Source organism: Leishmania donovani, chromosome 6 (assembly GCF_000227135.1).
Source record: "Leishmania donovani BPK282A1 complete genome, chromosome 6".
NCBI lineage: Eukaryota > Euglenozoa > Kinetoplastea > Trypanosomatida > Trypanosomatidae > Leishmania > Leishmania donovani.
In genome coordinates, this window is record NC_018233.1 from 182,662 (window position 1) to 202,180 (window position 19,519).

At 64.8% G+C, this 19,519-nt stretch overlaps 4 protein-coding genes across 4 annotated transcripts; all 4 read left to right on the forward strand.

The window, feature by feature from the left end:
- Positions 1-1,716: 1,716 nt before the first annotated feature.
- On the forward strand, positions 1,717-7,362 carry LDBPK_060540 (hypothetical protein, conserved; the record flags this gene model as incomplete). Its single annotated transcript, XM_003858312.1, has 1 exon — positions 1,717-7,362. The coding sequence occupies one exon, from the start codon at positions 1,717-1,719 to the stop codon at positions 7,360-7,362; it is 5,646 nt and encodes a 1,881-aa protein (XP_003858360.1).
- A 682-nt stretch (positions 7,363-8,044) lies between these two features.
- Positions 8,045-8,926, forward strand: LDBPK_060550 (hypothetical protein, conserved; the record flags this gene model as incomplete). The annotated part of the gene is made up of 1 exon (XM_003858313.1): positions 8,045-8,926. The coding sequence occupies one exon, from the start codon at positions 8,045-8,047 to the stop codon at positions 8,924-8,926; it is 882 nt and encodes a 293-aa protein (XP_003858361.1).
- A 1,101-nt stretch (positions 8,927-10,027) lies between these two features.
- Positions 10,028-10,423, forward strand: LDBPK_060560 (hypothetical protein, conserved; the record flags this gene model as incomplete). The annotated part of the gene is made up of 1 exon (XM_003858314.1): positions 10,028-10,423. One exon carries the CDS (start codon positions 10,028-10,030, stop codon positions 10,421-10,423), a length of 396 nt encoding a protein of 131 aa, XP_003858362.1.
- A 3,385-nt stretch (positions 10,424-13,808) lies between these two features.
- LDBPK_060570 (hypothetical protein, conserved) lies at positions 13,809-19,040 on the forward strand (the record flags this gene model as incomplete). Its single annotated transcript, XM_003858315.1, has 1 exon — positions 13,809-19,040. The coding sequence occupies one exon, from the start codon at positions 13,809-13,811 to the stop codon at positions 19,038-19,040; it is 5,232 nt and encodes a 1,743-aa protein (XP_003858363.1).
- Positions 19,041-19,519: the final 479 nt, after the last annotated feature.

Sequence of the window (19,519 nt, forward strand, 5' to 3'; positions counted from 1 at the left end):
CCACTGGTGGGGGGCAGCCTGAGCGCCACGCCGAGGGGGATGCACCAGGGGTGGCGACCGGCACAATGGGGGAGCGGCTGTGAGGCGACCTGCTCAGCGGGCATGTGGGCTGGGCTCGAGGCAGAGGCGGTGCTGAGACGACTGGGTCGGCGCATTGCTGCCGTGCGCGCGTGCGCCCAGGGCTGCTTGGCACCAGGCGGATGGGGCACCTGTGGCAGGGGTCTGTGGTGGTGCGCGGTGGGCGGAGCGGCATGGCGTGACGTTCGAGCTCGCGTTGCATGGCGGAGAGTGAGCATGCTGAAGGAATGTCTTCTTGCTACCCCCGCTGCAGTGCCGGCTGGGGGCGGGGCGGAGAGGAAGGGGTGATGTTAAGAGCGAGAGGACAGACACGACATCACCATTTTCACGACGAAGAAACCAAAGAAATGCGTCGGCTGCTCATCCCTTTACTCCGCCGTGGGTGGCTCTCTAACAGGAGGGTGGAGAGTCGGTGAAGCTGTAACCCGTCTTGCCTTGCCCGCAGTTGTTGTAGACACGCGCGTGCGTGCTGGTCTGCACATCACCATCAACTCCATGTAGCCACGCATGCGCGCACACACACACACACACATGCAGATGCATGAACACGCTCACACATACGTTCGGTGCCAATCACATTGATGAGGTGCGCTGTGGGACTGCACGCAGACGTCGCGCATGGGCTTTTATCATATTTCTCTCCATATCTTCTCAAGTGACCTCGCTCTGTGCATACACCTCGACGCAGTCTCACCGCTGCCGCTACGTCACCACTGCCACGACCACCGCCACCACCAACCAGCCCTTACACAGCACTGCCACACCGTGTTTCAGTTGAGGAGCGTCGCCACACACTCACACGCCCACGCATATTCCCCATCCACGAACGCGTGCGTGCCTTTCTGCGTTGCTGCGTGTGTGTTTATGCATAAGCCTGCTTTCGAGCTGAGCCGTCACGGCGAGTGCGGTGCGTTCCGCTTTCTCTGCTCCTTCCCCCCCTTCGCCTTCCTTCCCTCCTTCCGTTGGCCTGCTGTCGACTTCATCGTCTCCGTGACTCGCTCGCTCGCGCCTTTTTTTCCTTTTTTTCGTTCAAACCTGTATGTATATATCCACACTGCGTGCACGTCTTGTTCGTGCGCGTGTGCTTCATCTCTTCATGGTTTGAGAGTGCTTAGGCGGTGGCGACTTCGTTGAGCGCCCCGCCCTGCGCCTCTCCCCTCCTCTGTTTTCTCTTCCCGGGCGGCGTAGCGGAAACACATACACATTCCTTCTTTCTCTTCGCCTCCCGTTTTGTGTCTTGTAGACTCTCTTCCTTTATACTTCATCTTTCTCTGCGTGTGTGTGGCGTGTGTGACTTGTGCGTGGCGATCGGCGTCGCTGTCTTTTGCACCTTTGGTCATCTCCTTGTGCTGCCGTCCAGCACGCACAAGACGTGCATCGGCGCGCTCGAAGAAGACCCGAGACAAAAGCTGAGCGGGGAACCTCGACGCGCCGTTGTGCACACACATATATAAATATGTATATATATATATATTGGCTCATTCATGATTTTGCCTATGGTGCTCTCCTCCGTCTCTGCCGGTGCACCTGTTTCTCCCTCCAAGCATCCCCGCTGCAGGCACCCAACAGACACCAAACACGTACACACACACACACACACACACACGACACGCGTGCAGCTCAAGCTGTGAAGGAGGGATGTCGTCATTGCCGCCGTCGCAGCCGCGGTGCGAAGCGCCCACTGTCGGAGCAACACATGCACTGCGGCCGCTTCATTCTCTTCCTCCGCCGCTCACTTCAGCGCCTGCTGGCTCGACTGCTGCGTTGTATGAAGGTGTGCGCCTTACCCCCAGTGCTCTGAAGTCCATCATCGGGTACTTGCCATGCAACGCCACCGCTACTATCGGCAACACAGCCAACATCCACAGAAATGGCGGTGCTGTAATCAGTGCCAGTCGTGCTGCAGACGGCCGACCAGCATGCTCGCCGCTCATCATGGCCGACGCGCTCTTTGCAGCGGCGGCGCAGGCGCCGTCTACATCCGCAGCGACCGCTGCCTCCGCTGGCGCACCGTTGACGCCGCCGGTGCCGGTGACTGTGACGCGACCGCTGGCATTCGTGGCGGCGTCTCCGCAGTCGCGGCGCGGGCTGGAGATGCACCTCACCGGTGGCTGCGCGCTGCCGCCACTTGGCTCGCTGGTTCTGCAGGTTCAGCCACATAGACCGTCGCCGGTCGCCGCGATGCGTCCGTTGCGAGTGGGTGCGCGGCACGCGTCTCGACGCCGCGTGGCCTCCCCGGCGCAAGTCGGGGCTGCCCATCACCATGATGAGAGGGCGTCAGCCGCGTCACTCCCGGCACTTATTGTATCGTCTACGAACGTGGCCATCCCGGCGCTGCCGTTCCAGCCAGTGCGCTCGCTCTCGAGCTCGCCAGTCACGCGGCCGCAGACGGCAGCGATGCCGTCGACGTTATCAACTCCGTTACCACCAGCGATGGCAGCGGCCCTCGGCGACGATGATGTCCGCACATCGGGTAGCTTTTCGCCAGCACCCCAACCGCCGCCGCCGCTACCCTCGCAGTCCGCTGTTCGTCAGAGTCGCCGACTTCCAGTGGTTGCCGCAACGCCGCCCGCTGACTGGTCTCCATTTTCCTCGGCACTGGTGGCGCGGACACGCACCAGCCCTGTTTCGGCTTCGCGCCGCTCGCTGAAAACTGCGTCACCGACCTCGACAGCGCAGGAGGCCTTCGGTGCGGTGGCGGCGGGGGCCGATAGCAAAGCCGCCTTCGCGTTAGGTGCCAGCGAAGCCCCCACAACGCGCGCCTGTGTTTCCACCGGCGCGTCGCCGTCGCTGCGGCCTGCGCGTGCAACACCGCCTGCCACTTCTCCTCCGCCGGCGCCGCCTCCGTCGTCTACGTCCGCCGCTCTGCAGACGCTCTGCCACGCGCTGTGGTGGGTGCGCCGTGGTCCGTTGCCAGTGTCGCTGAGTCTCTGGCGGTACAGGCAAGCGGACATATCGGTTGTGTGGGCGATGCTGTCGGAGTCACCTCCGCCACACCCGCAGGAGGCGGCGGGGCTGGTGATGAGGGGGGAGGGCACGGAGAAACCACGACCTCTTCCTTCATCACCAATGCACGAGCACCGCGGTCAGGCGGCACACACGCTTGATAAGCCTCGGGAGAACTGTCATCCTACTCCAGCGAGAGAGGGCGATGACGTGCGTGGCTTTAGGGCCCCTGCCAATGACCCGGCACATGGTCTCGTGGCTGATGTGAGTGGCGGGGCAGTGGTGGTTGCCAGCGCCGAAGGGGTGACCGACACAACACAGTCGTCTGGCATCACGGAAGTCATTACGACCACCGCCGCCTGCAGTGGGCACTTGTGCCCCGCGTGCCATTCTCTGAACTTCGATCCTGCATCGACACAGCCGATATGGCCACCAAGGGCACCAGAAGGAGAGGGAGCAGCTGCCAACGCCGACAAAAACAACGGCACACTTGAGCATCGACTGGGCAGCCCTGCCGACACCGTGCCAACGTCGTCTTTTGCACCGGCGGCACCAGCGAATCCCATGCTCCGCTCCCCTGTGATGCAGCTGCATGTCCACGGCAAAGCGGCCGATGCCGCGCTGACGGAGCTGCTGCCGGCCCATCCGGAGGTGCGTTCGCTGCGTCTCACGCATGGCACCCTGTCTGACGCGCAGCTGCGGCACCTCGCCCGCGTCTGCCCCGACGTGACGCATCTTTCGCTGGCCATGAACAGTCGAATCCAGACAACCGCCTTTCTTTGCCCGCCACTGTCGGATACTTCATCCGTATCGCCCTCGGCCACCACGGTCACCACGACGGCGACCTCGCGGACGGAGGCCGTCGGCTCGCCCAAGCAGGACTTTCCGCACCAACTCACTCGCCTGCATCCGGGAGGGATATACCACACTGCCGCCACCACCTCCCAGACGGCACCGCCGGTCTTGTCACCACTCTCCTCTCGGCCTCCCTTTGCGACGCGTGGCGCGAGCGACACGGCGGACGCGCTTGGCACTCGCATCGAGGGCAGCCGTGGTACAGACGCCTCCCCGCCGCAGTCACCGTCGTATTTGCCACACAGCCTGTGCTCGCCGTACCAGAACAGCCAGCTCGATCTCTTCGCCCCGGACGAGGAAGGGGAGCTGGAGATGCGGATATCGCTTTGGCAGGCGGCGCAGACAGATGCGGAGGAACGGCGCCAGCCCGTCTTCATTCTACGCCCGCAGGACGTCGTACTGGGCAGATATGGCGGAGCAGCAGGCAAGGATGGCAGCCGTACTGGTGCCTCGACGACTGGTGGTAGCAGGGACGCTGCTGCTGGCACTACCGCTGCGGCATTCTCGCGCACGCTGCAGGACAGCGCCATCGAGCAGTGGACGGCGTCGCACCGGCGGCCCTCACCGCACACTAAGACCGCTGCCATCGGAGGCACGCCGACAAACGCAGAATCAGCTCACGATTCTCGGAGGGTTGCACCAGGAGCGCCACTCCTGATGGCCAGCACTGCGGCCTCCCTCGCGGATTTGTCTGGAACGATACTCAGCCCGCTTCACCTGTCTTCGGCTGCACATACACCGACGTTAGCTTCAGCTGCAGTTTGGGCTCACACAGACCCTCGACACGGCCTGCGGCTGCGGTCGAGCAACGCGTCGTATCCGGAGCTGGTGGTGTCGCTGCGGCAGCCCTCCGCGCCGACGTCGACCTCCGTCACTGCGGCAGCCTCGCCGTTAGCCCTGTCTCTGCCCACGCCCCCCACTGCTACGGATGCGGCTGCTGCGGCTGCTGACGAGGCAGGGCGCAGTGCAACTTCAGACGCAAAGCGAGCCGACGGGCGTGCGTTTGCCGTGCCAGGCCCGCCCGCACCTGCAGCGCCTGTGCATCCCAGCTCACCATCCAGTGGCAGCGCCATGGAACCCGCTGCGCCGTCTGCTTCCCCACGCCATCGCTCTCGCGAGCGCCGCCATCATTGTGAGGGCTACGGCGGCCCTTTGTTGCGGCCGCGCCCCACATACTGGGCCGACACCTTGGTTGACCTCGACCTCTCCTACACGCAGGTGTCTGACGAGGACGCCACCCGTGATCTGCCACAGCTGCGCTGCTTGCATCGCCTCTCTCTGGAGGGATGTATGCGCCTTTCGCAGGTCACATGGGCGCCGCTGCTGCTCCATCTGCGCGAGCTGAACTTGTCGCTGTCCTCCCTGCAAGGGCACGCGCTGCACCCGCTGGGGCGCTGCCCACGGCTGGTGTGGCTGAAGCTAGAGGGGTGCTCGTCATTCACCGCCGTTCACCAGCTGTGGAACAGGGAGGCAGACACGGTCGATGCGGGAGCGGGGGGCGATGGCAGCGGCTCGACAGCCGCAGTCGCACGCATTGTCGCTCCCGCCACGCCTGTGGTTCGTCACACCACCATCGGCGGTATCCCAGTCATCACGGTGCTGCCCCCGCCTGCAGGGCTGATTACGACTTCCACAGCAACAGCCACACCAACGGCGGCACCAGCTCTGGCAACCTCTCCCTCTACCGGTGCACGTGCGGCGACAGCAGCCAGGGGTGTGGCGGCGGCGGATGCTCATGGCGAGGGCAGCGCTGCCGCCACTGTCGACGAAGCGGTGGCAGCAGGAAGTGCCGAGCCCGTTCCTCTGCTGAGTACGCTCTGCGTTCTCATCGCCGCCAGCACAGGTCTGACCGATGCCGGGCTTCGCTCCCTCAACAAGTTCGTCGGGCTCGACTGCTTGGTGCTGGACCGGTGCCCTGGGGTAACAGACGTTAGCGTCGCTGCAACGCTGCCGTCTCTGCACACCCTGGACGCCAGTCGCACCCGCGTGACGTCGGAGGGGGTAGCGGGCTTGCGCCTCTCTCGCACACTAAAGCAGCTGCGGCTGCAGGAGTGCCCGGCGTTGTCTCGCCTACCGGTACTCTTGGTCGAGCCTGGCAACCGTGAGGCTACCACGGCTGGTGGTGCTGGAGACGAGGCATCGGGGCTACGTCGACCGGCGGCGAAAACGGCCGGCATCTCGCGTCGTCCGTTCCACAAGTACCCGCCCTTGACGGTGCTGGACCTTTCCTACACAAGGCAGCTCACCGCCGACGGGTTGGCAGGGCTTGTGGGCGACGAGGCAACCGTGACAGCGCAGGCTGCTGCTGCCGTGGTAGAGCACCTTGGAGGGCGAGAGGTGGACGGCGACGACATGGGCCTCGCCCTGGCTGTAGACGAGTCGCTGTCGCCGGCATCGGTCTTTCCGCACGTACGCCACGTGCTGCTGCGTTCGTGCGACGCCGTGACGCAGCTTCGTCCACTGCGCGGCTTCACGAACGTCGTAGAGCTTGATCTCTACCACACCAGCGTCACGGAAGCCGCTCTGACGGCTGCGCTGGCGTCTTGGACGTGTCTGGAGGTGCTCAACATTGCAAGTACGCGAGTGCGTTCGTTGGCGGCGTGGTGTCCGTACGAGCCAAGCGAGACGGTGGCGACTGTTGCAGCGACTACCGGACGGAGTGGGGATGGGGATGCAGTGGAAGGCGACGGCGACCTGCATGCGCAGTTGCCACCGCTGCCGTGGCACGGTCGACTTCCCGCCTTCGCAGCCACCCTGCGCGTACTCGTTCTTTCGAATACCGACGTCACGGCCTCCGGGCTTGCGGCGTTGACGTTCTTCCCTCAGCTGGAGGTTCTGCAGCTATCGAGCTGTCCGCGACTCTTGTCCTTGCGGTTCCTGGCGCTGGCTGCTGGCGGTGCAGCGCGGCGCCCAGCCCTAGGTGAGCTTACCGTCACTGAAGCAGCGTACCTCACGAACGCCGAAGCTTTCCCGTACATCGCGCGCTGCCCTGGTCTCCGCCTTCTCTCGCTAGTGGGGTGCGTGCAGTTGGGCAGTGGTGGTAATGCACTGCCGGCGCGAGGGACGCAGCATGAGCATCTGTCGTCCTCAACTGACGACGACGTCGGCGTGCTTGGCCGTCTGCGGGGGCTGGCAGAGCTGAACCTGTCCAATACTGGCGTCGACCTTCTCGACCTGAAGAAGATGCTGTGTGCGCCGACGTCTCTGGGTTTGCTGACAGCGACCGCAGCGCAGCACGAGCATCTCTATCAGCGCGTGCCCTTGTCGCTGCAGCGCCTATGGCTGCGCGGGTGCCGCCACCTGGACGAGGGCGCGCTCATGTCCACGGCGGCCGCAGCCCTTGAGCACAGCGAACTCCCATGCGACGGATCCGGCAGCGGCGGCGGGCGTCCCATGACGTGTCGGCTGCTGCCCCTGCTACGAGAGGTGTACCTCAGCCATGGCAAATACGGCGCTGCAGTGCTTTCTGGTCTGTTCAGCTGATCGACTTGCGTGCCGCCGTCCGTGCCGCTCCTCCCCCCCACACCACACACATGTGCGTAGCTCTTCTCCCTTGAAAGGTACAGGCCTGCAAAACGTCGGAAAGAAGACAGAGCGGGGTGTATGCCCCCCCCTTCTCACCATGACCTCTTCCCCTCAACGCGCGCGCAGGCGTCGACCGCGCGGTGTCGGACATGTTTCCATGTATTTGCCTTTGCATTATGAGTACGGAAGCGTACGTGATCACGTGCACGCATATGCATGCCCACCCCCTTCTTCGGAGGCACTGACACCACTTCTCCGTCGCCCTTTTCCATCTCCCTCTTCTCACGCTGGCATGGGGAAGCAAGTGCTCGCGTCAGCACGGGGTATATACGCATTACGCACGCATCAGCTGCGGCCAGGAATAGGAACCACAGCCCCGCCTCGCCTTCCCAGCGAACACCGCTTTCGTTTCTTTCCTTCCCTCTTCTCTGCCACCATTCTGCAGCGCGGACGTCAACGACCGCCGGACGGCATCGTCTGCCCGCCCCATATCTGCCTCGTCTCTGCCACGGCACTGTCGCTGTGCGTCTGGGTGCGAGGGCACTCCTCCAGTAAACCACCGACCTTCTTCGCGAGCTCTCACTCCTACTTCTCGTCCCTTCCTCCTCTCTACGCAATCATCTGCGCTGGCACAGGAGCGATGAGCAGTCACGCGTTCTCGTCTGGGTCGGCGCCGAACGTGAGCTCGGCCACCACGGGCACTGTGGCGCAGCAGGCCGACACCCTCACCCGCAACTTGATCTTGGGTATTCCGAAAGAGGGGCTCTCGCCGAACAGCCCTGAGGCGGCGGACCTGCAGGCCGCTGAGGCCTTCGTCAGCGACATTCAGCAGGAGATCCTCGCCTACGACATTGCCAACGCGAAGGCCATCGAGTCGTACGCGGTGCGTTGGTGGAGCGCCGTGCCCTTCTTTGGTCGCCACGCTAAGCGCGCACTGGAGGCCGAGTCGACTGCTGCTGCCACGGCAGCAGCAGGGGAGACCCACAAGAGCACAGAGGCTGCTGCTGTGGTGGACGGCAACGCGAACTCTTCGGAAGGGCACGGGCTGCGCCTTTCCCCCGAGGAGGCCGCCGCTGCACTTCAGTCAGGCGGCGCCTACCTGCACCGGCAGGCGTCGCAAACGCCACGTGGCTTCAAGGTGGAGAGGACATCAGCGATAGACCCGGCGCAGCTGTCGCAGCTTACTGGCGGTGCGAGGTGCGCATCTGGGTCGAAGGCTGTACCTGTGCCGAAGGTGAACACGTGGCTCTTCCGCCGGCAGCATCCGAGCTGGGTGCCGCTGATGCAGCGCTGGTGGGTGCCGTGGCTCTGCTGCGGCAGCATCGTGCTGATTTGGACCCCCGACGTCTGGAAGCTGCGCACGCTGTACTTCTGCGATCACCAGTATGCGCTCCTCCGGCAGTCTATCCACAAGGCGTATTGGTGGGCGACGATGGCACCGGAGGACTACGCGGCACACATGGCCGCCATCGCGGCGGAGCGACCGTCGAGGGTGAGGGGCACTAGTTGCCCATTCGAGTAGGTATTGCTTGCATGCGAAGGGTGAGATCGCTAGCGACCACAAGCGCTGCGCGTACAGCCAAAATGGAGGGCGGCTGCTGATGGCTGCTCTCCTCTTAAGGAGGTCTTCTCTGTAAGGTCTGTGTGTGTGAGAGAGTGTCACGGCCAGGGAGGCGCTTCGCGGATGTGTTGATGCCGCTGATGAGGGTGGAGGAGGAGGACACCCATCGGCATCGGTGCCTGAGTGTCTGTGTGTCTGCCACCATTACTATTTCACATGTCTCTCGTTGCTCTCATGTGCGTGTGCAGCTGACGTGGGGGCTGCAGGCTGCGCTTTCTCGCCTGCTCGACACACGTGCACACGCACACATGCCTCTCAGTGCGTGCTGTCTCAGGCTCCAGTACAGCCCCACTCTCTCTGCCTGGGGAGAAGCCAAAGCAGCCCCCCTCCCCTCCCCTCCTATGCCTGCCGAATGCCGAACTCGCCTCTGGTGTGTGACAGGGTCAGGTGTCTGTGACGTAGGCGGAGGTCCGCGCGATGCATCGCTGCTGATGTCGGCGGTGAGGGCCTGGATGGCGTTGCGTCGGGGCGACCTGCGACCGTGCACACGCCTGCACACCGTCTATGTGATGGGCGAAGTGCCAGCGTGGCTCGAACGCACCCCGCACGGCCCTCACACTGACCACTGGTGGGGGGCAGCCTGAGCGCCACGCCGAGGGGGATGCACCAGGGGTGGCGACCGGCACAATGGGGGAGCGGCTGCGAGGCGACCTGCTCAGCGGGCATGTGGGCTGGGCTCGAGGCAGAGGCGGTGCTGAGACGACTGGGTCGGCGCATTGCTGCCGTGCGCGCGTGCGCCCAGGGCTGCTTGGCACCAGGCGGATGGGGCACCTGTGGCAGGGGTCTGTGGTGGTGTGTGGTGATTTAGGCATGCAAGTCACGCAAAAAGAAAACTTGCATCACGTGCGGTGATCCTTCACTCGCGTGTATCTTCCTCTCTCTATCCTCCACCACCTCCGCCCTGCGGCTGCAGTCCTCTTCTTCAACGACGCGCACGCTCTTCACCCCTCTGCCACACGAGCAGGCTGTCTGCTCTCCACGTGACACGCTTCGCGTCTCTACATGCATGCTATGGTGTGTAGCGCCAACCGTGGCACCGGCGCAACGCCGCACCGCCTGCGAGGGAAGAGAAGGTGCTCCCGAGCGGGAGGCTGCCGCCTCTTCTTAGAGCACGCATGCCTCCCTCTCCCTTTCAAACCACGCCGCCGCCGTCGTTGTATGCTCTCCTCCTCACTTCACCCTCCCCCCTCCTCTTGCAACACCTCGTGGGCGCACTCCCCAGCAGCAAATAAACGACACCGACAGACACTCTACACGCGGTGCTTCGGGCGCCGCTGGTCTCGTGCAGCGCCCGCCCCCCCCCCTCCCCATCCGTCGAGGTATGCAGTCCACTGCAACAGCGGCAGAAGTAGCGATGGATCCTCTGTGTGCAGACGCCCACGATGCTGCCGCCGCTAGCGAAGTGGAGACAAGTGAGGCCGATGGCGCACCTGATACCACTGTTGCCGTACTCCCTGTGGAGCAGGCAGTGGATGCGTCGACCCCAGCGCAGGAAGGGCAGCAGGCAATCGCTGGCGAAGCGAGCGATGACTTCGGACATGGCCTGTGCGAGGTGCAGGTCAGGGCTCCGGAGTTTCTGCAAGCTCCTTCTGACCAGCCGGCATCGCCGCAGCTGAGCGCAACGACACACGGGGTCGCAACGACGCCGCGGAACTCCACGGCGTTTGTGCCGAATATGCCGGCGGCGTCGGCGGTGAATGAGGTTTATGTGCGCGCACCGCCTTACGCGTATGCGACGACGACGGCAATCAACGCACACAGTGCTGCTGCTCCGGAAGACGACGCCGGACCACTGGAATCGAGGATCTCTTCCGCGGAGACGAGGCTCGCCACGGCAGCAGCAGCCGATGGAAGTGACAGCCAGCAGCAGCAGGATCATGATCAGCAGGTGGACGGCACCGCATCCAGCCCGCGCGGAATACCAACGGCTGCTGCGGCGGTGGCCGACTCGCAGGCCTGGGTTATCAACTTCGCACCCAGTAAGCCGATCCCGACGCGCAAGATGACAAAGAAGGAGAGGGAAACAATCAAGCAGTTGCGACTGCGCAGTCAGACCATCGGCTCAGGTGCACCGACTGCCACCATGACCGCGCTGGCAGCCGGTGACGGCCTCGGCGCGGACAGCGAGGGAAACACTGTTGTCACGCTTGGCGTCGGCACGTCAGCCGCATCGCCGTCTTCGCCGCTGCAGGTGGTCCACCTCGAAACCCTGGCCGTAGACCGCGAGGCGCTCATTCCAACGAACCTGCCAACGACGCGGGCCGACCTCGAGGCGCGGCTAGTACTGCGCCTTCCACGCTTACTGTGTGTAAGCAAGCAGTACCCACGCGGCTGCGGCATAGCCTCGCTGGCGTCCGTGTACAACTACCTTTACAGCTGGCTGGGCGAGAGCGCCGTCGGGGCCAACCGCGCACCGCACTCGCAGGAGGAGCTCATGTCGATCCTCGGCTTTGAGCCGCCCTTCGGCGACATTGCGTGGGGGCCGTTCACCGGCAACGCCACGCTGATCCGCTGGTTCCACGCGCTGAACCGGCACTTCGGCGTGCGCGGGCGTGCGTATATTCTATACAAGGCCCACGGTAGTGGCAATACAGCGCACCTCTACGCCAACAGCACCGAGGCGCTGGCAGCCGTGAAGGCTGCGCTGCGCGACCCGCACTGCGCCCTCATATACCACTGCTACAACCACTACATGGTGCCAATCGGTTACCAGGACATTCCGCTTGCGCAGACGGACTTCCTCAAGCCGGACGTGCCCGAGTCGAACTGTGACACGACTATCTTCATTGGGGAGGTCAGCCGCGGTCGGCACGAGGCGATGTACGCGCGCAAGTGGTCGCAGATTGTGAAGGATATCGAGTGCAAGTCACCCTTCTTCTTCAACATTCGCCATCCTGAGCAGGGCGTGCAGCGGCGCGAGCCCAAGAAGAAGTCGTACAAGGAGGGGGTGAGCGAAGGTGCTGGCGCCGCTGCCCCGCATGCGACCACCGCCGCTACCACCGCGGCGGCGGTGGCAACGGAAGAGGAGGTGGAGGAGCCGCAGCCACCGCAGCCGGAGCCGGAGGGCCAAGGGCGGCAGAACAGGAGCCCGAGCGGGGTATACAGCGCCGCTGTGAGCATCCTAGCTGCATCGACGAACGCCCCTCCGGGCAGCGCCGCTACTGTGCCGCACGACATCGACAACGATGTCGACGCCGACGTCCTTGACAATGCAGCGCGCAGCACAAGCAGCGATACGGTCGAGATGATGCCCTCTGCCGCCGCCGCCACACCATCACTGCCGTCGGCGGCGTCGCCGTCACCTTTGCAGCAGCCGCTGTCGCACTCTTCTCCGGCCCCAGGGGTGTCAACCAGAGCCGTTCTCAGGCCTGACTTCGCTGAGCCGTCGGGGGACACAGCCGGCAGTTTGTCCGTCAAGACAGAGCTGCAGCCGCAGGTAGTGGTGGAGGAAGAGCTGGCGGCTGCGGAGTGTGGCATAAACTGTGAGGAGAGTGCTGGTGCGTCTCCCGCCGCTCGGTCGGCATCACTGTTGCTCAGCGACGCGCCCGGAGCTCCCCTTGCGGACAACGCCATGGCTTCGTTCACCGAAGCCATCGACTCAGTGCCCGAACCCTCACCTCCACCAGCGTCGTCCTCACCGAGGCAAAAGCCGACGCAGTTTGGCAATGCGTGTGCGCGTGCGGGCAGGGCAGCGGAGTCTCCCCACTCTTCGCAACCGGCGCGGTCGCCAGCCAAGTCGAAGAAGGGGCAGGGCAACTTGCACTGCATCATCTGCTTCCGCAATGACGAGGTGGAGCCGCACCTGGAGCGGTACGAGGACGCGCCGGTGCCACTTGCCGGAGCCGCCGAAGCACCGCCGTGGAGGTCGTTGTCCTTGCCATCCAGCGACAACAGCTCGAGTAGTAATGCGGACGACGCATGACCATGCCCGTCGATGCGTGCCACGTGCAGAGTTGCCACCAGCCGATGCGACGAGGACGTGCACGAATGGGTACGCCGTTGCGGGTGTGGGTGCATCTGCATGCATGCACGTGGTCTCCGCCTCTCCGAGGAGCTTGCTCGCTCGTTCCCACAGTCGCTCTGTGCACGTGCGCCATCCACTGCTTTGAATACGTGTGCCTGTAGCCGCCGTATCGCTACGCTCTCCCTCCTTCTCCATAGGCACCAGGCGAACAGGATGAAGCTCCCCGTGCCTCCCGCCATCACGATGGCGCCGATACCGGCTCATCCCGTCCTTAGTGATTCACCTATATATACGTATGTGTATGCGTGTGTGTGTGTGTGCCTCTCCGTCCACCGCACAACGCCCCCTCCCCTGTATCGGGGTGGGCATATGATGGCTTCCTGCAAGACTTTCGACTTCTCTCTGCACTCCCTTCCTCTTCCCTTCCGTCGTATTGCAATCTCTCCGCGGCTTTTGAAAACCATCATCATCCACGCCCCTCACTGCCTGCGATGCACCGCAGTAGGACAGAGGGCATCGGTGTACCCTGCGATAGACGCGCACCACCACCGCCGCCCCTCTACAACACACTCACACACAAACACACACACACTCTGTGTGTGTGTGCAACACCCTGGTAAGGTGGCCCACTACCGGCCTAGTCGCCTACACTAGCAAGACGTAGGCACGCCCAGTCGTGCGCCTCTCAGCCTCTCCCGCCTTTTCCTTTTGCTCTCCGGCCCTGCTCGTCCATACGACGAGGACGGTCCTCTGAAGCATAGACGTCTGCGTGGGAGACCCCGTCACACACGGCAGCGTTAACGAAGGGGGCTGCTGGCAATGGAGACTGGCCGTCGCCGCCAGGTGCGCAATGCGCGCCGGCTGCGGCGTCATCAGCGCAGTGGGGCCGATGGCAACGATGCCCAGGAGAGGTGCACCGGCTCGGCCGCTGACAGCGGCCGCTCTATTCCGCCACCACCCAGCTCTGCCCCAGGTGTGATGATGGGCACTGGCGCAGCGGCATCTGGAGCTGTTGGTCACCGTACCTCGGTCGTCGCGAGCCGCGACGAGGCGCAGCGACTCTCCGAGCGTATGAAGCAACAACGACAAGTGAAGAGCCGCGCGGATCAGATACTGTCGCAGCGCGAAGCGCTCATCCGGGAGCGGTACGCGCCAAACGCGGTCGCCGCCACAGCTCAGTGGCAGTCGCAGCAGCAGCAGCAGCAGCAAGCCTCTGCCTACGCTTTCGACAAGGATGACTTGCTCGCAAACCTTATCGGCGAGAGCAGAGCGAACTTCCTCAAGCTGGACCACGACCTGACGGAAGACCACACGATTGCCACGCATCGGCTGCACACCTCCGTCTTTTCCCACGCGAAGAGCTTCTTGCTTCTGTTCCGCGACGTCGACCGTGCCAGTGACCTCGTTGAAGCCCTCAAGGCCAACGTGCAGGGCACAAAGGCCGCAATCTCCAGTATCAGCAAGTACTCTGCGAACTTCGTGGCTGGTGGGTCGATGTCTTCGGCAGACAAGCTGCCTGGCTCCGCCACCGCCGACGTGCGTGGTTGCAGTGCTGGAAGTGGCAGCGTGTTCAGCGCAGCGCTCGGCGGAACCCCTAGCGATGGCGATCCGCGACGGTTCGCACGACCGAGTCTCGTATCTCGCCGCATCACGCAGCGCTACGCCTCGGGCGGCAGCAGCGATATGGCGTGGCTGAATGACGGTGATGCCGGCTTCGGCTGGGGCACCGGAGGCACCGCCAATACCGGCCCGTCGGCCGCCGCCAGGTCCAGCCGCACCACAACGTGGGCCTCGACGGTGCATCGCAGCGGCGTGGCGGACGAGGAGGGAGCGGCGGCCGACGGTGGCGCGGATGCCGTGACCACAAATGCAGGCGCCTCGCGGCCGACGACGCGCGGGCTGAACGTCTCTTCGGTGCGACAGTGGAGATACACAATCGGTATGGGGACCGGCCTCGCCGCTAGGGGCAGTGCCGGTGACCGCGAGGCGGCGGAGAGCAGACTCACAGCTCCCGGGCGACAGCTGCGAGGTGGGTCTGGGCTGAGGGCTAAGTCCCGCGCATCGACGGGGCACACCACCACCGCTGCCAGGTCAGAAAAGGAAGCCGCCGACACCACCGCCTTCGTGGACATCCTGCGCGAGGAGGTGAACCAGCTCCTTACGGAGCGGCGTCATGTCGACGCCGCGGAGCTGCTGTACCGCCTTGCCGACGAGGCGAAGGCGAAGGGGTGCGTGCCGTTCCTGCTGGACCTCGAGGCGGCCCTCGTCAGCAGCGTTATCACGAACGTTGTCAAGATTCCAATCACGCCCATGTACGTTGAGAGCCTGCACGTGCCGCTGATTCAGCTGCTCCTCCGCTTCGGCCGCTCCCGCAGCGCGGCTGCCGTGTACCTGACGATGCATACATCGTGGCTGCATAGCGAGGTGCAGAGATTGCAGTCGCGCGTGGACCCACAGTACGCCAGCCTCATCGCCGTTGACTTTCTTGTGCGAGCGACACGGGCGACGGTGCGGCGGCAGCGCACCCTCGGCCTTGCCCTTGCAGCGGCGCGGCCTTTCATGGAGGACGGTGGCGCCGGCACGGCCGGAGCGGCTGCGGCGGGCAAAACGGACGGAAGGCGACCTGCCGCTGGAGCCAGCCGCGCCACCGCCAGTGATGCTGCTGGTGCTGTCACAACGCAGAAGCCTGCGCCGCCGAGGGGGGCGACGGCCGCTTCGCCCGGATCGTGGATCCCGCCGAACTCGGCTGTGCTGTTGTGGGTGCGCCGCAACGTGGAGCGCTTTGCGTGCGACGTGCTGGCGACGCACCTGCTGAGCTTCGGCAGCGGCACGGACGGCGGCGACCCGACTCGCATCCGTCAGGCGGCGCAGATGATGGCGCAAACTTCCCGCGTGATGCAGACGCTCAGCAGCGACGGATTCGCCGGCTGCGACACCCTCATCATGCGGCAGCTGACGCCGAGCCTGGTCATCCTCGAGGACGACTTCACGCGGCTGACCGGGGAGCGGGTGGAGCACGGCGGGCGGGCGATGATGGAGCAGCTGATCATGGGCAGCCTTGCCTTCTACGAGACGCACGCGGCGAACACGGCGGCCACCGCGACGGCCGCGACGACTGCTGCTACCACGACCGCAGACGTGAAGGCGGCGACAGCAACGCCGCCGCTGTCGCCGATGCCGGTGCAATCAGTCTCCCGACTCTACACGCCTCCCTATCAGCCCTCCCGCTGCGATGACGTCGCTCGAAAGGTGCGGGTGCATTGCCAAGGGCTGGTGCAGCTGATTCGGTCCCTCCCGCTCTCTGGCCATTCGCTGCTGGTCCAGTTGCTGCTGGCGCCTGCCTCGTCCTCTTTGTTCAAGAACGTGACCTCAGCTGGCAGCGCAGCGCAGGGCACATCGTCGCCGTCGAGGCCCGGGCCGGCGACACGGAGCTGCGGGTCCGCCTCCGGCGCGACTGGCGGTGCAGCCGCCTATCGCACGGGTGGTGGCTGTGGCGCGACGGCGCTGCTCAGCAAGGCTGGCGCGACCTCTGCGGCGCCACCCGCCGCCTCCCTCACCACCCCTCTGTTCTCCACGGCACCGCCGCCGCCGCTGTCGTCGGAGCGCTTCCGGTTCCTGCGCTACGCAAACGGCTGCTCCAGCACGCACGTGCGCCTGTTGCAGTCCTTGTGTGGCTACGTGGCCGCGCTGACGGGGACGGACCAGCTGCCCGCGGAGGTCATGGCATCTGCGGCGGCGCAGGAGCAGGAGAGCACCAACTCGGCCGCAGCTATGGCGATGCGGGTGCAGCAGGCAGAGTGCGTAGCGTACCTGCTCACGAGCGCGGTAGTGACGGAGTCGATCGATGTCGTGCTCTGCAACTTGCTCTCGCACATGATGGCGGTACTTCTGCGCCAACGTAAGGCGCTCGTGCGGTTCCTGTCGTCGGAGACGTTCCTGACGAACCACCGCCGTGCCTTTCCATCGGCGGCCGCGAAGTCAGCCGTGCCCGACGCGCCGTTCTTCTCCGACCCTGCCTCGTCACCGGCGTGGGTGCTGGATAGCACGCTGTGCCTGCTCTCAGACGTACTCGGCCTCGGTGCGTGGGTGTCGTTCTTCACCAGAGGCGGGGCGATGGCGCATATGCTGGCCGACGCGCAGTTCGGCTTCCGCACGCAGCACTTGGAGCGTGTGCAGTGGGAGATGCCGCGACTTGTGCAGGGGTGGATGTGTGCGGCGCTGCTGCTCAACGCCGATGTGACTCGCGCCAATACCGTGCTCGCCCCGCCGACGACGTCGGTAAAGGCTTCGGCGCCATCCACGGCGCCCGGGCGGGGCTCGTCGGTTCCTACACCGCTCTTTTCACCGCAGCAAAGCATCCTGTTTGGCTCGCAGCCGCCAGACCGCGTCGATGGCCGGCCGCCGACGCTGTGGTCGAAGAGCAGCGTCTCGTTTTCTGCAGTTGCCGCCGCCGCCGCAACGGCAGCCGGGGCGACAGCGGCTGCTGCGGCAAAGAAGGCGAGCAAGGCCGGCGCAGACGCGGCCTCGGTGCTGCTCTCTATTCCCATCACGTCGCCTTCAGCCACGTCGCTGTCCGCAGCGACAGCTGACAAGAGGGAAACCATCACTGCCCCGTTCTTCGCTGACGCCGGCGTCCGGGAGGAGCGGGTGCTGAAGCTCATCATGGCGTTTCTTAATCGCAAGTACTCTACCCCCGCCGGCTACATGGTGCACCGCTACGTTGTCGACTCGGCCAATGCGTCGTCCAACGGGAGCGCGAGCGCCGGGCTGAACGGTGTGTGGGCGATTCGCAGTCGGCTGAGCAGCTACCCCGAGTTCCCGATCGGCGAGATGCGCGAGCACCGCGGCGACGAGGTATTTCTGTTTCACTGGTGCGTGCAGGTCTCGCTGCACCTGCTCACCTTCTTCCAGGAGCGCCTTATCACGCCGAGTTACGTGATGAACCAGCGCGCAGCAGAGGTGCAGGGCGGCATGACGTCCTTTCTGAATGCTGGGCTGCCCTTCCCTTTGAAAGGCTGCATCACGCCGCAGGAGGACACTGTACTTGCCGGGTGGTGCGCCGGCGGTGGCAACTACGTGACAGCTGTGGCACTGTTGCAGTTTTTAGTGATGCGGGTGCTGCGCGACGGTCTTTGCCGTGCTGACACGTGGTCGGCGGTGTACGGCTGCCCCATGGCGCAGTGGCGCAGCGACGAGGCGGTGCTGCGGCAGCAGCTCTTCTTCTTCTCGCTCTTCGCTTACCTGTGGGCGCCGCTGTTTACTGGCGGTCGCACACCGCGAGCGCGCGCAGCCGCGGCCGGCTCGTCTCCGGCCAAGGAGGAGGCGCCGGTGAGTTCGTATGTGGTGGACGGTCTTCCCTCGCTGGCGGTGCTGGAGTGGATGACGTGCGGTGGGGTGCTCAACCCTTCGACGAACGCGGATTCCGTTGCTGCAGCGATGGCGTCTGCCGCGCTCGCCACTATACCGGCCAACCTCACTGCCGTGGATGTGCTGTTTGCCACAGAGGGCACCATCCACATGTCATCGGGAGGCGACGAAGGCGCGGGTGCTGGTGCTGCGTGCGCTGCTCACTCTGCAACTGGCGGTGGTGCGGCGTCATGGAGGGCTAAGGCGGCCGGCAGAGGTACCACAGCGCCGGCGGCGGTGACAGGTGCATCGGTCGCCTCGCCGGCAACGCCCACCAACGCGATGCTGGCAAAGCGCGAGCTCTTCGGCTCATGCGCTTCCTACATTCCAGATGGCCCGTTGCGGGTGCTTCGACACTTTTTCGAGGAGCAGCTGGGCGAAAGTCGCGCCGCTCGCGCCATCACGTCGGATGTCATGCGCACCCGCGTCGAGCGAGCCATGGCGGAGATCAACCTACTTGACTTTGTCGACACATCGCTCGGCGTGGGCGACGAGGGGGAGAGCGAGGATGAAGCCACTTCATCGACGGCGACCCGCTCCACCGCAGGCGCCGGTTCAGCGAACAGGATGTCGCCGTCGTCGCAGAAGGTGACCTTGCAGAACTTGCGAGACTTGATTGCCGTGTACACAGTGCCGCTTTCTTAGCCGCACAGCGGCAGTCGATGCGCTGCTGTAGTTTGTGTGGCTGTGCACCCCATAATGGCAGCAGCTTGCTTGCGTGAGTCTTTGTGTCAAAGCCTTTTCTTTGTCTTCGCCCCACTTTCGCCGAGTGCACCCCGGAGATGGGCGCCCGCCAGTCTTGGCCGCGCAAAGGGCCAGTCGGGTGCGCCGCCGCCCGTGTTGCCTCCGCGCCGCGCCCCGGCATCGCGGAGGGGGCGTTGGGCGGTGTGCGCGGTCTGCGTTGTCGCCCGGTTTCTTCACTCTCCCCGCTTTCCCCTCGCTTTCTCGTCTCCCGCCCCAGCGCCGCGGGCGGGCCGGCCTCTTGCTCGGCGTTTCCCCCATTTCCCTGAGGGCTCGGGCGCCGCGCCTCCGGGGTTCCGCCAGGGCGTGGCCGCGGGGTTTTTGGGGCGGGCGTAGGGGCCCGCGCCGCGCGGCGGCCGCCGCCCCCCCCCCCCCGCCCGGGA